The sequence below is a fragment of the Mastigoproctus giganteus genome, chromosome 5, assembly GCF_048544385.1.
Source record: "Mastigoproctus giganteus isolate SK-2022 chromosome 5, ASM4854438v1, whole genome shotgun sequence".
In the NCBI taxonomy this organism is placed as follows: domain Eukaryota; kingdom Metazoa; phylum Arthropoda; class Arachnida; order Uropygi; family Thelyphonidae; genus Mastigoproctus; species Mastigoproctus giganteus.
Window position 1 is genome coordinate 124,450,137 of NC_143579.1, and position 14,191 is coordinate 124,464,327.

General features: G+C 39.0%; 1 protein-coding gene across 1 annotated transcript in view; it reads left to right on the forward strand.

The window, feature by feature from the left end:
* Positions 1–350: 350 nt before the first annotated feature.
* LOC150085683 (heat shock 70 kDa protein 12A-like) overlaps positions 351–14,191 on the forward strand; it is a 228,723-nt gene continuing 214,882 nt past the window's right edge. The window contains exon 1 of the mRNA XM_090374189.1: positions 351–945. Within this exon, the coding sequence (XP_090230315.1) occupies positions 492–945 (454 nt within the window). The 5' untranslated portion in view covers positions 351–491. The remainder of the gene's footprint in view (positions 946–14,191) is intronic.

Below are 14,191 nucleotides of genomic sequence, written 5' to 3' on the forward strand. Positions count from 1 at the left end.
ATGGAGCTAAACATCTGTATCATATTTCAACTTCCTTCTCCACTTCTCCCCTCTTATTTCTCCCTCCCGGAAAAAACAAGGTACTTCATTGCTATGTACCCGCACATGTTTTGCTTTCCCCTCCTCTTCCTACAGAGCAGCTTAATCTAACGTATGTCAACAGGTTGCTATAGCGACGAAAGGGTCAGTAAATACTCAGAAGGGCAAATGTTTGAATTATATACAATGGCTCCGCCTACGCCACACGTTTGGCACTAGTGACGGCCAGCTATACACAGCTGCATCAACCACCTGCTGTTCACTACTCGCATGTCTCGAATAACCTTCTCGAATAATTACAGCTTAGCAGTGAGAAAACTGATCAGTTTACTCTGAAAGAATCTGCAGAATTGCTGAGAGAAAGATTGCTGTACTCGACAGTGAAAATCTCTGTCAAGTGAGCAGAAATCTTGTCCAAATCGTCAAATAGCCTTGTGTATAGTCCGTAGCTAATGGAAATGTGCGCACACAGAGAGCACCCCCAGAATGGGGTTACTTCCGGTGAACGGAGGTTGCTCTCGAGAGTAATGTCATGTAGTAGATCGAGCGACGATAACGCATTCTCTGCTGTTCACCTTCGTCAGAAAGAGCGCTCTGGGCAAGCTCGTCTTATCTTTCGAAGAATACCATCGGAGATTCTGGATAATTTACCCGAATCCCTCGTCGACCCTGTTGAACTTGTCTCAAAAAGATCCGAATTACGCAAAGAAAGTTTCGTTAAGCCTCCGGGATGCCCGCTTAGGGGAAACGGGGATGTGCCACCTGAAGCGCCGCCGAGTGGAAGAGCTGTCGCCATTGTAGGTGCCCCAATAGCTGCTGATAGACTGACTTCAGAAAAGTCCGGAAGTTTGTCAACAAATCCAAAGGAAGATGGTGGTAGGAGGTTTTCCGACGAACACAAAGCAGGTTCGTAACTTTTCTGTTCTTGGTAAATTTCAGTCCCTACAGTCTATAGCTTTTAAAGAAGTCCTGCATCTGATCATAGTTTAACTGACTTTTGTATTCTGCTTCTATGAGATAGACTTGAATTTTAAAATGATATAAAAAAAAGTGCATTATAAACGTAATTCTTATTGTATAGTAATGAGTACATTACTGTGCTGAGTTTTTATTGGTGAACATGTTATAAATATATTCCCTTTGTCAGGTTACGAGCTCATTAAACACCACAGGCTTGCCAAAAGTTTTAATGAGGAATTTAATCTAGCCTGCTATAATTGTTTCACCGTAGGGTAGATAATAAAGATTTCTGTAGTGTGGATTATATTGAGTTTGTTTTCTGGTAAGTGCCAATGCGCTAATACCATGCGACATGTATATTATACTTGTAAATTGCCTTTTGGATGAAAAACCAAGATAAACAAGAGGCGTAACTAGGATTTTTGTTACCCGTGGCCAAATATCAGAAATTTACCTTTGATATTTATTCATTTTTACTGCTACTCCACTTATAATCCAAACAATAGTTCTAGCCACTTCTAACCATTCAGAAGAGCAACCATTAAATTACAATAATGTTGTTGCCTTCCATGTAGCCATTCCTTATCCATCCAAGGATCTTGCATATGAGCCAAATATGTTCCCTCTTATATAGAAATCTTTCGTGTTTAAACAAGTTCAACCATGCTTTGTTTAAAGTCCAAATAAACAATGTCAAAGTTATTTCCTATATCCAACTCGTGCGTGATTGTGATAGCAATTTATGCTCTTAGTTAAATTTTTCCATTTGCAAAATCATGCTGAATTCCCTTAAAATTGCCATTTGTATCTATTTGTATTGATTTATTAATCATCTCCTCCATGAATTCGTTACCGCTGAAATCAGGCTACAGCGACTTGCCACTTCGTTCTTGGAACTCGTTATGGCCTACTCAGTTTATATACTGAGTGGCCACTTTAATACGTACAACGTACGTTTCATGAACTGGAACGCATCTTTAGTAACAGCGCGAAAACACAGTTAGACCCTCTGCTGTGCTTTCACGGACAGCTATGTCTCGAATGTGTCAAAATTGGTACAATAACCAAAGAACATGCAGCTAACAGCGATCCGGGTCGGAAACAGCTCGTTGGTGAGAGAGGCCAAGATTTGTACAGAGTAACAAAAAGGCTTAATCAAATAAAATCCCAATACAACAATATAACCAGAGCGGCATTTCAGAACGCACAACTTATTGTGTCTTGTCATGAATGGGGTATCTGCTGCGACACCCTATTCTGCGATACCCCAAAAAAAAAAAAAAAAAAATGATACGGTTACACAGGGCTCAGTAACACAGACACTGAATAGGAGAATTGCAAAAATGTTTTCTGGTTTTTTCTTGTATTTCAAGGTAATGAAAAAAATAGAATATGGCGAAAACAGCGAAACCCCACTAGGTATCAACAATGCAGGCTGATGTTGCAGTATTGGTTGATTGGTGGGTTTTAGGTGCATCAGCAACTTAGGTCATATTATGCCGTATTATGTCTATAAATTGCGGGTGTTCTGTGGTCAATTTGCTGTTTGCTGGACGAAAACCGAGTTTCCGGGAGAAAAACTCGCCCAAGACTGACTAACTCAGCCACGTTGTGAAAAAGACAGGCCCATAAAAATTACTCGCGCCCTTGACAGGATTCGAACGCAAGGTCATTTCCACCCAGTGTGGGGAGGACGGTGATTATACCAACTGTGCTACTAACGAGAGCTGTGGCAATGTAATGGGTGTAGGGAATATTTTCGTGGCACACAGTGGCATATTTTTATTTTTGGCATATTTTTTCTACACATTGTTGAGTACACGAAGAATCCAGGCTATTCCGAGGGTTAAAGGCAGATGGTTGCGATTAATGGATATTCTTCAGATTAGTATAACGGCAGAAGTGGCACCCCCCCTATGGATTCGTTCTTGGACTGTTGTTTCTGATTTTCATTAAAAACATCCACAAAGAGATAAAGAGTGTTATGTCAAAATTTGCAGAAAACAAAGATTGGGAGAGTCGTTAATGACAGTGCCAAGTAACTCTTCTCTAGGATGATTTGAACAGGTTTCAAGAATGGTGAGGAAAGTGGCAGCTATGTTTTGATGCAGCAAAATGCAAGGTCACCATCATTTACCCTTGGGAAATGGTAACTACAAAATAACACACATTGGTGGGGCCGAATTAAAAGCGGTAGAGGAAGAAAGGGATCTGGGCAGATATGAAGTTTTCTAAGTGTAAACAGACGGTCAGGAAAGCCCACGGTGTCCTATAGATGATTTATCGAATATTCCAGAGAGATAAAGAGGTCATAATTCCACAAGGCCAATGTAAGACTTCATTTGTAACTTCATTCAGCTTCTTGAAGGATACAAAGAGAGGCATCTCGCATGGTGAGATCGCAAAAGGGTGACAGTACGAGGTAAGACCTCGTATGTGGAACCGTGTGGTTCGATTATGTAAGTTTGAAAATCAAGTAGAGTACCTTAGATGGGAGGTTTATAAAACTGGATGGGCTTACTAAAATGAATGAAGGCGGAATTTTTCTTTACTTTCTACACGTTTTTGAATCCACGAAGAATCCAAGCTATTCCGAGGGCTTTATGGCCCATTTTAAAATCTCTTCCCATAGTTCAGGAATTCTAAAGAATTTCTGAACTATGGAAGATGTTTTAAAAAAAAGTAAATTGTAGGACGTTTTCTTTTAGGCAGCGAATTGTTGATTCCTGGAACAAGCTGTCTTCGCAGGTAGTTGAGACTGACAGTTTTAAGAACTGTCAGCCTCGACTACCTGTAGAAATTCAAAGGTCAATTGGACAGTTACCTGTTTCATGAGGGAAGCGAATGATTTGTATTTTCTTATCTACGAGTACTTTTTGTTTTTTTTTTGCCGGTGCAGCAAAAGCCTAAGGCTTCCTTGCGCTATTTGGCTAATACTAAAGAAGGGGAGTTGCAATTACTATTAGGTAGATGCATGCACATAAAAAGTGGCAGGTTAATGTATAATTAACCTTAATGTCTGCATTTCTTTGCCATTTACTTCAAAATAATTGAATGTCACCTATCACATGGGCTTGATTTGAGATTCAATTTTTTTTTTTTACTAAAAAGTCCTCCGCAATCTCCATATCGCCGATTTAACACTGTTCTGAATCACCAGCATAGTTTTTCCTCTTCGCGGAGGGGATGCGAAGTACCCCAATTTGCTCGATTATCTATGACTCTCCAACATCATTAAGGGTAAAATCTGATTCGCTCCTTTCTTCTCTTTATTCCGTGGAATTCTCATGTTATCCTTTTTAGCTTCCTTAGCTAATGTTTTCTCACAGTCAGCCTTTACTTTTTTTTTCTGTGTGAAACTAGCCAGTTCCATACTTATCCATCATACCATCGTCCTCATGCCATAATTTTGTAATGGTGTATAATGCATATGTAGTTTCTTTGACAGTAGTTTCCAAATGATTTAGTAATTCTCCCGTGTTCGCTGTCTTCCTAGTTGATACGAGCTACGAAGTATTTTAAACTATCGTAATTCCCTTCCTGAAATTGAAATTCTGCCCCTATCATTAGTTGGTACAGGCTCTGAAGCATTTTACACTGTCATAATTCTCTCTCTCTCTCTCTCTCTCTCTCTCTGAAATTGAAATCCTGCCGCTACCAAGTTCTCGCTCACCATCATTCGACTTCAAACTCCACGATAGTTCTTCCAGCTTACAGTTCCTGTAGTGCCAAGCCTGTGATATATCTCGAGCATCAGTGAGATCTAGTCCGCAGTGTTCTTGTTCCTGGTACAGTACTTTCCTTTACGCCCTCGTGGGCAGCCCAATTGATGCAATCGCCGTTCTTCCCATACCGGGTGGAAACAACCTCAGTTCGAATCCCGTCAATGACGTGAGGAATTTTTATGAGTCTTTTTCATAACGTGTTTAAGTTAGTCGGTCTCAGGCGAGTGTAGCATGGTTTTTTCTCCGGAAAATTCGGATTTTTCGTCAATCAAACAGCAAAAGCGACCACTGAACACACGCCATTTATAAGCATATTATATACGGCATAAGTTGCTGAGCACATAAAACCCAACAACAGCTACTTTCCATAGCATGCTAATGTTAGGAAAAGTTATTACCGATTTAAAAATTTTGTCCCCCCATGGTGGGATTCCCTCCCCGTTTCTCCATTCAATAAAATGAAGATTGAAATCTCTTATAACAAGGTTCTCTTACTTATCCATCATTATATGTACTCGAGTGGTCCGGAGCGCGAGTGCAGTAACAAACGCCCTTTGAGTAAACGGGGGTTCAAGTCCTTGACTGCTAAATACGATTAACATTTGTATTGATTGATTTATTGGAAGCTCCACTGACCTGGTGGTCGTGGAGGAGTATAAACAAGAACATTATAATTAAATGATGAATTAAAATAGTTAATAGAAAAGCCTGTAGCTTTTATAGCAATTTAATTAGATAACACTCTAGTGATATTTTTAAAGCGAATTATAAACTCAGTTATTCTCGGGCATTTCTTACTCCATTTGCCTCTCATGGTGAGTTGGTGCCATCAGAATGTCTTATAATGGGGGATTTTTACTTCCCGGATACTGACTGGAACTTGTGGATTGGTCACTCGCACACTAGCAAGATTTTTGCGGATTTCATCATTATCAGTCATATGGTGCAAGGAAGCCTGAGGCTTTTTCTGCACCAGGCAAAAAAAAAAAAAAAAAATTCTGAGTTACCCTGAGAGAGAGAGAGAGAGAGAGAGAGAGAGAGAGAGAGAGAGAGAGAGAGAGAGAGAGAGAGAGAGAGAGAGAGAGAGAGAGAGAGAGAGAGAGAGAAGGAAATCACCAAGAAAGAGAAGAATGATGATATCCAGCTCAGGACCTTGGGTGTGCCAAGCCCATACTCACCAGATGTGAGCCCCTGGGGTTTTTATTGGATGATTGTTTAGCATGGTCGAGAGGCAACCAGAGAGAGTAATACTCTTGGTCTGGTTATCAGCAGTGATTTACAGATAAAGGAACCACTAGGTAGCAGTAGCAGTGATCACAGTGTACTGATGTGGGGTTTACTAAAATATATAACAACCATCGGGGGTAAAGGGAAGGTTTTTTTTTGCTTTCGTAAAGGTGACTACAGTGGTCTCAGACGGTTTTCAAATTCTGTACAGTGGGACCAACTGATGATATTACCAACAGCAAATTCAAAATGCATTCAAGAAATTAATCGTGGAAGTTACTAGGCCATAGGTTCCCAAACTTTATAATGTTCTTGTTTATATTCCGGCACGACCACCAGGTCAGTGGAGTTTGCAATATATCAATCATTACAAATGTTAATCGTATTTAGTAGTCACGGGGTTTAACCCCGGTCCACTCAAAGAGCGTGTGCTACTGCACTCGCGCTCTTGAACACTCGGCTACGACAGGCCTGTCTCGGTTCACGGCGCCCCTAGGCCAAAAAAAATATCTTACAGTTCCGTTTATTAAGTAGTTAGGTCCAAACAATTTAATAAGTAATGTTGAAACTGTGAACTACCTCGAACTAGCAGTTCACAGGTTGTTCACAGTTCCTCAAAATTTCAAACATCATGCGGCGGCTTGGGCGCCGTGGCGCACAGTTTGGGAACCTCTATACTCTGCTTTTTATACCGATTAAGAAATACTGTTCGAGGTTTAGTCTTAAATGGATGTCATATGAACTAATGAAACTCTTTGCAGAGAAGAAAAAATGCATGAGATGCATATAAATTATCAGGCGACACAGAAGCCTATGGTAGATATAAGTTGGCCTGTAATCAAGTCACAAAGTAAGTTAGGCATGTTACGAGAAATCCTTGCAAAGGATGCTAAGAAAAACGGCAAGGACTTCTTTACTTATATAAACTCTAGAAGGAAGGGCATGAATCAGATTGGTCCACTTGATATCGATGGTTCGACTGTTGATGATCCTGCTCAGATAGCTGGCAAATTGAATGAATATTTGCATCTGCATTCACACATGAGGAATTCTGTAGGGAAGTGGAGGAGAGAAGCTTATTAAATTCTGACAGGGAGCTTAATGATTTTGTAATAACTGAGAGCAAATTGGAGGAGAAATTGTTGAATTTAAACATTTGAAAGGCACCTGGGGTGGATGGGATCTATCCAGTTATATTAAAGGAGGTGGCAAAGGAAGTAAGCAAACTCTTAGCCATAATTATGAGAGCATTCTTGGTCTGAGGGGAAATTTCCACGGACTGGAGATGTGCAATGTATCCCCAATTCAAAAAGATTGACACGAGTAATTACAGACCTGTTAGTTTAACTTCTGTACTGGGGAATAATGGAGTCACTGGTTAAAGAAGCATTGCAGGTTCATCTAGACAAGACTGCAGTAATAATTCAGACACAGCATGGGTTTGCTAATGGAAAGTCTTGTCTGACAAATTTTATTGGATACTATGATGTGATTACAAAGAAACTGGATGCAATAAATAATTTTGATATCATATACTTGGATTTCTGGAAAGCTTTTGATACTGTTGCATATGGAAGACTACTGTACAAATTGGAGCAGTACGTTATTAAGGGAAAGTTGCTACAGTGGATAAAAAGGTGGTTGAGTGGGAGAAGACAGAGAGTGGTAATCAATGAAGCCTTCATTATATGGTCCCAGGATTTCTGGGATCCACAGTGACAGAGCGGATTATCAGTGATGTTGAAGGTGGCTAGTTTACCTCGGATGAAGCCGTGGCCTGTCAATAAATAGATGGTATATAGGCCTGGAGAGAACCAGAGAAGACTTACTTGATAGACTGCTTGTACGTGATATAAATTTGTGGATTATGGCTTCTTTTGTGGATTCCGACAATCACACCTGCCAGGCTTGGAGCAGGTGTGAGGCAAGTCGTTTCTTCTCTGCCTTGTGGTTGTTTTGTGGATCAGACGTAAAGTCCAGGATAGTTTGCGGTTTAACCTTGGAGAGTTGATGCAGAACACCGGTGCGGATGACTTCCAAGTCCAGTGGAAGTACACATGCCAGGATCTGCAGGGCATGTGTAGGGCTTGTAGATACAATTCTACAAGTTCTTGCAACGATCCATCCAATCGTTAATTGGATGGATCGTTGTACACTTTCAAGTTTATGGCTGTTTACAGCAGTCAGTGCCTGGAGGAACCAGACTCCTGAAGCGTGGGTTATAAAGATCGCTTTGTAAAATAGTGACAGGGTGCGCTTCTTCAAGCCCCAGTCACGCCGGGTCAACCTTGCCACCAGAGCAGTATAGTTGGTTATTTTATTCTGAACATGAATAAGATGGGGAAAGAATGATAGGTTTCTATCTATTACGACTCCAAGATACTTGATTTGGCTTAGCAGTTTTATAGTTGTGCCATGGATAATAATTTGCGGGTTTCTGGTTGGAGTAAGCGATCCCTTCAGCAGAACAGAGCAGGTCTTTGCTAGTAAGGTGAATAGTTTATTGTGGTTTGCCCAGACTTGTATGGTTGTTTGGCCTGGGTTTCCAGTACACCCTGGAGTCTGCCCCCAGCATCAGGATGAGGTCGTCCGCATTGGCCTGCGAGCGAACCTCTCCCAAGTCAATATTCGGAAATTCGTCAAATGCATAGATCCAGAGCAGGAGCCTTAAGACAGAGCCCTGCATACAGCCTCCGTGAACTTGCCCCTATACTTAGCAATAGGGAGCTTTTACAATGATCTTCCTGTCGGCAAGGTAGCTGTTAATGCATCTGTAGAGGTTGCCCGGTAGTTTGTCTCGCCAGAGTCGGCCAAGGACACTCGGCTATCACAAGGCGTCGAATACCCTGAATAAGTCAATAGATATTATTAGGAAGTACTTATAGTTGCAGTTGTTTGCTTGATTCATAATATTTTCAATTGCGTCTAAGGTGAAATTGCCTTGTTTAAAGTCTGCGCGTGTAGTACAGTGGTATTGTCATCCTCCCTACACCTGGTGGAAAAGGGCCGAGTTCGAACCCGTTGATGACACGAGGAACTTCAATGGGCTTTTTTCACTCCGTGGCTGAGTTAGTCGGTCTCAGGCATAGATAGCAAGGTTTTTCCCCCAGAAACTGGGGTTTTTCGTCCAGCAAAACAGACAAATCGACCATAGAACACACGCAATTAACAGACGCACAGAAGATGAATTTAATTATTCGAGTGGCCTAAAGATAATAGTTTTTTTTTTTTTTTTTTGCCTTGTTTAAAACCGAACTGGTTGTATGCCGCTAGTTCTGCAGAGTTGTAGTGGATTTCAGTTCTTTGGCGAATGAGATTCTCCAGCACTTTGAGGACGGACAGCGGGGCGATAGGCCTGTAAGAATCAGGTAGTTCTTGTTGCTTGTTGGGATTCTTGAAAATGAACCTGACAATGGCGACCTTCTAGTCCAACGGGAACCTCCAGAGCTCAGGCAGTGGTTGAAGATATTGAGGACTAGCTGTGGTGCTTATTCAATTGCTTTCCTTACGATTTTGCACATAAAGCCTTTGCTTTATGTGCAAAATCGTTTACTTTATGTCCAATTTCAGGAACTACTCCTATTCCAGCTCTACCTCCAGTCCAGACCAGCATCTCTATCATCGCCATCTCGTGATACCATCACCATCGTCACTAACGCCATTTTTTTTTTAGCTCAAGTACCATCTTCACCACCATCTTCGACTTGGACAGTTGGTTAACAAACGTATATGACGCCGAGTGACATCACTGTGTCTTCTTGACTTCTATTTCCTGCTAACCTGAGGCGGAGTCCGCATCCTTACACTGGTGCAGGATCATTTTTTTTTATATATATTTTTTTCCATTTTATTAATTTATTTTTATTTTTATATTTAGCAAATTTTATTTTTATTTTATTTATTTATTTTACTTATTTTTATGTTTAATTTTTCTGATAATTTTATTATTATTTTAATTTATTGTTAAAATTAACTTTATTTGCTCATACTTTGAATGATTTCGACATTCAGTATGTGACATTCGAAGTTTGCTGCGGTTCGCGCTCAGTTGTGGCCCGCCTCTTTGTGGCGTAGACGGGTATTAGGACGCATCACCCTGGTGCTTCCTGATAGTTTAGACAGTTGTAGAATAGATGTTTGTTGCTTCCTGATAGCAAAGCGCCCAGAAACAACTAAACAACATAACAACACATACACGGCACAAACATAGCATTACACACATTTCTGGCCTTTCTGCAGCGTTTTTGTAATATCACAGTGTACCACGGCGGAGTTGAACTAACGTTTGGGAGTCGCCTTACATAAGATACTACTACTATACATGTCTTTCTTTACGATTTCCAACTCAAGTAGGTCGTAGCCAGGTGATTTTTTATTTCGAATTCTACAGGCTGCAGATGATAGTTCTTAAATCAGTAAAGGGCTCTTCAACGTCTATGGAGTCATATTGTGTGTTGTCACTTTCCAGGTGTAGTTGCTTGGGTGAGCTTGCAGCGCCGAGTTGTGAAGTTGACATCAAGAATGTTACGGATGGACTCTTGCCAGGACTTGGTCATGCGTCCTTGTGGTGTTTGGGAAAAGGGAATGACCTCATCCATAGGGAGCCTATTCGTGGCCGCACTATTTCCCATGGGTCGGCGTTGCGTTATTTTCGGCCAAAAAAAAGCTCTTGTAAGCCACTCGGTTTTTATTTTTGGCCATCGTTAGCACTCTACAGTCTTCGCTTTCGTTTTCGGTCAATCACAGTGCTCTACAGTTACGCAGTCGTGTTTATCAGCACTGTCCATCTCCCTTTGTGTATTTTGCCTTTTCAGTACAAACATTTGTTGATTTTAGTACAGTATTCGTATTGGTAGTGAAAAATTACACAGGAATGGAAGGTTATACAGCATCAGAAAAAAAAAAGAAAAGAAAAAAAGGAAATATCACTTGTCTATCCCCCCCTCTAATAGTTTGTCGAGTTCTTCCTTGAATATATTAAAAATACTGTACGTACTTCCACAACATCAGATGGAAGTTTGTTCCAACAATCACCTGCTCGCTGGCTGAAGGGAAATATCTACTCTACAACCATGTTATGTTGTGCAAACAACTCGCTTTCTCTCTCTGATTTTCGTAAATTTATTACGATTTTATTAAATATAATCAATAGTTATGGCTCCGAAAGTGAGTGTAAACGATAAGAAAAGCAGGAAAATCGAATTCTGTGCAAATAAAGCAAGAAATTAATTCAAAATAACGGCATTTATTTTGAACGGCATTCAAGTTATGCAAAAAGAATCGGTGTGAATAATTTTTTTGGCTAAAGGTAAGAATTTTTTGTCAATTTACTGTATCAGTTGTGTATGTGTATAATGTTAATATACACATACAATTGATATGTGTATAATGTTCAATGTTAGCATAGATACAGTGGCGGACAAAAACACTGCATCACCTTAAAAAAAGTAACATTTGTAGTGAAACGTATAAGATATTGTTTGATTAGTCATTTTGTTTGTCGCAAAGCAAAGGTATTGCGTCAGATAACGCTTCTATTGCATCATATAGTAATTGCAAGGTATTGCATCAGCCGTTTCTATAAATACGGCGTTGGAAGGGTATACATGCTCATTAGTATTCTGTTTTACGGAGGTGTAAACATGGCTACATATGTTCAGTTGACACCAAGAAAAAAAAGTGTAGCTGTTGCTCTGTCCCAGGAAGGACTCTCTACACGTGCTATCGCTGATAAAATATGTTACCACCAGTTAACAGTATATCAGGTGCTGAAATTAAAGCGTGAAACCGTTGATGTAAAGAGACGATCCTGATTAGGCCGTAAGGGAGTGACTCCGCCTTCCCAAGATTCCGAGATATTCAACCTTAGAATGGAGCCTGATTTACGATCTTTATTGTTGGAAGTGTAATCTGTAAGGTTCCCTTCAACAGGACTGACTTGGTATTTTCTCCGGAGATGGGGAGTCGATGTAGGATAGCCCAGCTCTGTCGTTTCTTGTTGCATTTTTACTTTGAACACTAAATTTCAATTAGGAATAAATACCCTTTTCTCCACTTGTAAGTGAAATATTAAGTCGTTTTGAGGCATTTCCTGATTGACTTTGCTAGCATCTACTAATTGTCAAATAGTCGTCGATCCAAGTTTCATCAGTATAAACTTATAAAGGATAGGCCTACTCTCGCTTCCAAGTTGCATTATTTGTTGAAAATATTTTGTCCTTTAAGTATAATTTTTATTTCATTAAAAGCTTTCTTTTGTTTGAGATTTTTACCAAGAAAATCCGATTTCATGAAGAATTTTTCGAAGAGATTCTCTTTTAAAAGTAAAATTTATTTCTCTTTCAGAACCGAAATTAATTTCGGTATTGCTGGAACTCTTTTCTCAGTTATGTAAAAGGTCTTGGACAATTCGCCTTGGACAAATAACTTCTCAATGGAATTTGTGCACGACTTGTTTTAGTTTGCCTTTTCGGAGATTTCCAAGTGGGATTCTTCTTATTTTTCTTCCCCCCCCTAATTTTTTTTAATGATTGTTTTCGAAAATGTCATGGTGACACTTGCACGCTTGGAACTCCATTTTGTGCTTTCTTATAAAAATAATTAACGATATTAAATATAATCTTTTTAATATACCTTTTAAATTAAATACTTTTTATTTAATTATATTTAATATAATTAAATAAAATATACCTTGACTATGTAAACGTTTCCCCTCTTGCATTCTTTGATGTTATGAAAACAACTGGGATTACCTTTATTTTTGATATAGGTTGCTTCTTTTCCAACCAACTCTTCTAGTCCAACGGACTAACAATTCTTTGTGAAGGCGATATAATTTTTACAGAAATATGAAACATCTTTCCCACTGTCAGATCAGTAGTGTTCAGACCCCTCGGTCTCAATATTGAGCGCTCAACCCAACTTCTGTCTTCAAACATCATACCTCTGCCCAGAGCCGGCCCGAGGGGAGGGGGTGCGACGATATGACGCACAAGGCCCCGCGCTGCTGAGTGATTTTGGAAAATAAAAATGGTTTCATTTTTTTTTTGTTTTAATACTGTCGCAAAATCTAGCGACATCGCCATAAAATGGCCATATTTTTAATATACATAAGAAATAAAAAGTCAATAATCATGTTAACATTATCTGAAAGCCCGCCAAGAATTCTCCAAAGAACACGGAAAAATATATTTTATTTCAAATATATTTAAAATAGCTCTCCTTACAAATAAAAATAATAATTATATAATAATTTATTGGAGTTTCATTTGAAATTATTGAATAAATATTCCCCCCAAATACGAATATATATATATATATATATATATATAAATATAATATATAAGAGATAGTATTAAAGAGTAAAAACAGAAAACATCAGAGAGTTAAATAAACTGGATATGGCAAATGCACCGAAGCGCGCAAAGCAGCAGCAACGGATGCAAATGTAAATATATGTATATTTTAATTAATATGATAAATAAAAGTAAAGATGGCAGTTCGAAACTCCGGAAAGCTTAAAAATTACGTCAAAAAAAAGTTACGATAGCCAACATCAGATAAAGGCGGGAAAAAATTTTACTAAATACAGAACTCCGAAACGGGGAATAAAATATGAAAAATTAATAAATAATGAAATCTGATGTCAGCAAAATAAATATTGATGCCAAATCAGGTATTTCATCGGGGGACTACACCTGACATAGCATCAACGGACTGCGTTTCCATACTTGTCCATAGTTATGCAAGAGAAAATTTATAAATGTAAATAAACAAATATAAAAAAAACAAAAAAAAAAAACGAAAAGGTATCTCTTACAAAGTATGGACAAGGTAGTCCCTACGCAGTATTATAATGAAAATATAATTAAGAGAAAAGGGTGAATATTATAAAAAGTAGAAGATTAAAAATATTATACCTGAAAATGGCGACGCGAAACTACATGAGGTCAAAACGATAGCTGCAAACAAAACAAATAAAACAGCTACTAACGAAAAAATAGATGACTAGTGACCTCTGTAATCAGTTTTTAAGACAGTATTTTAACAGATATTTATTTAAAGTATACCCAGTATAAAATAAAATAAAATAAAATATTTCCAGAAGCTTTCGGAACTCGTGTCCCTTTCTCAACTGATAAAATTTTTTAAATACGCTACAAGCAAAGTGTGGCACGTTACTCATTCGTCATTGTTGTAGCACGGACGTGTGCTGCCTTGCGCCAGTGATCATCCATCAA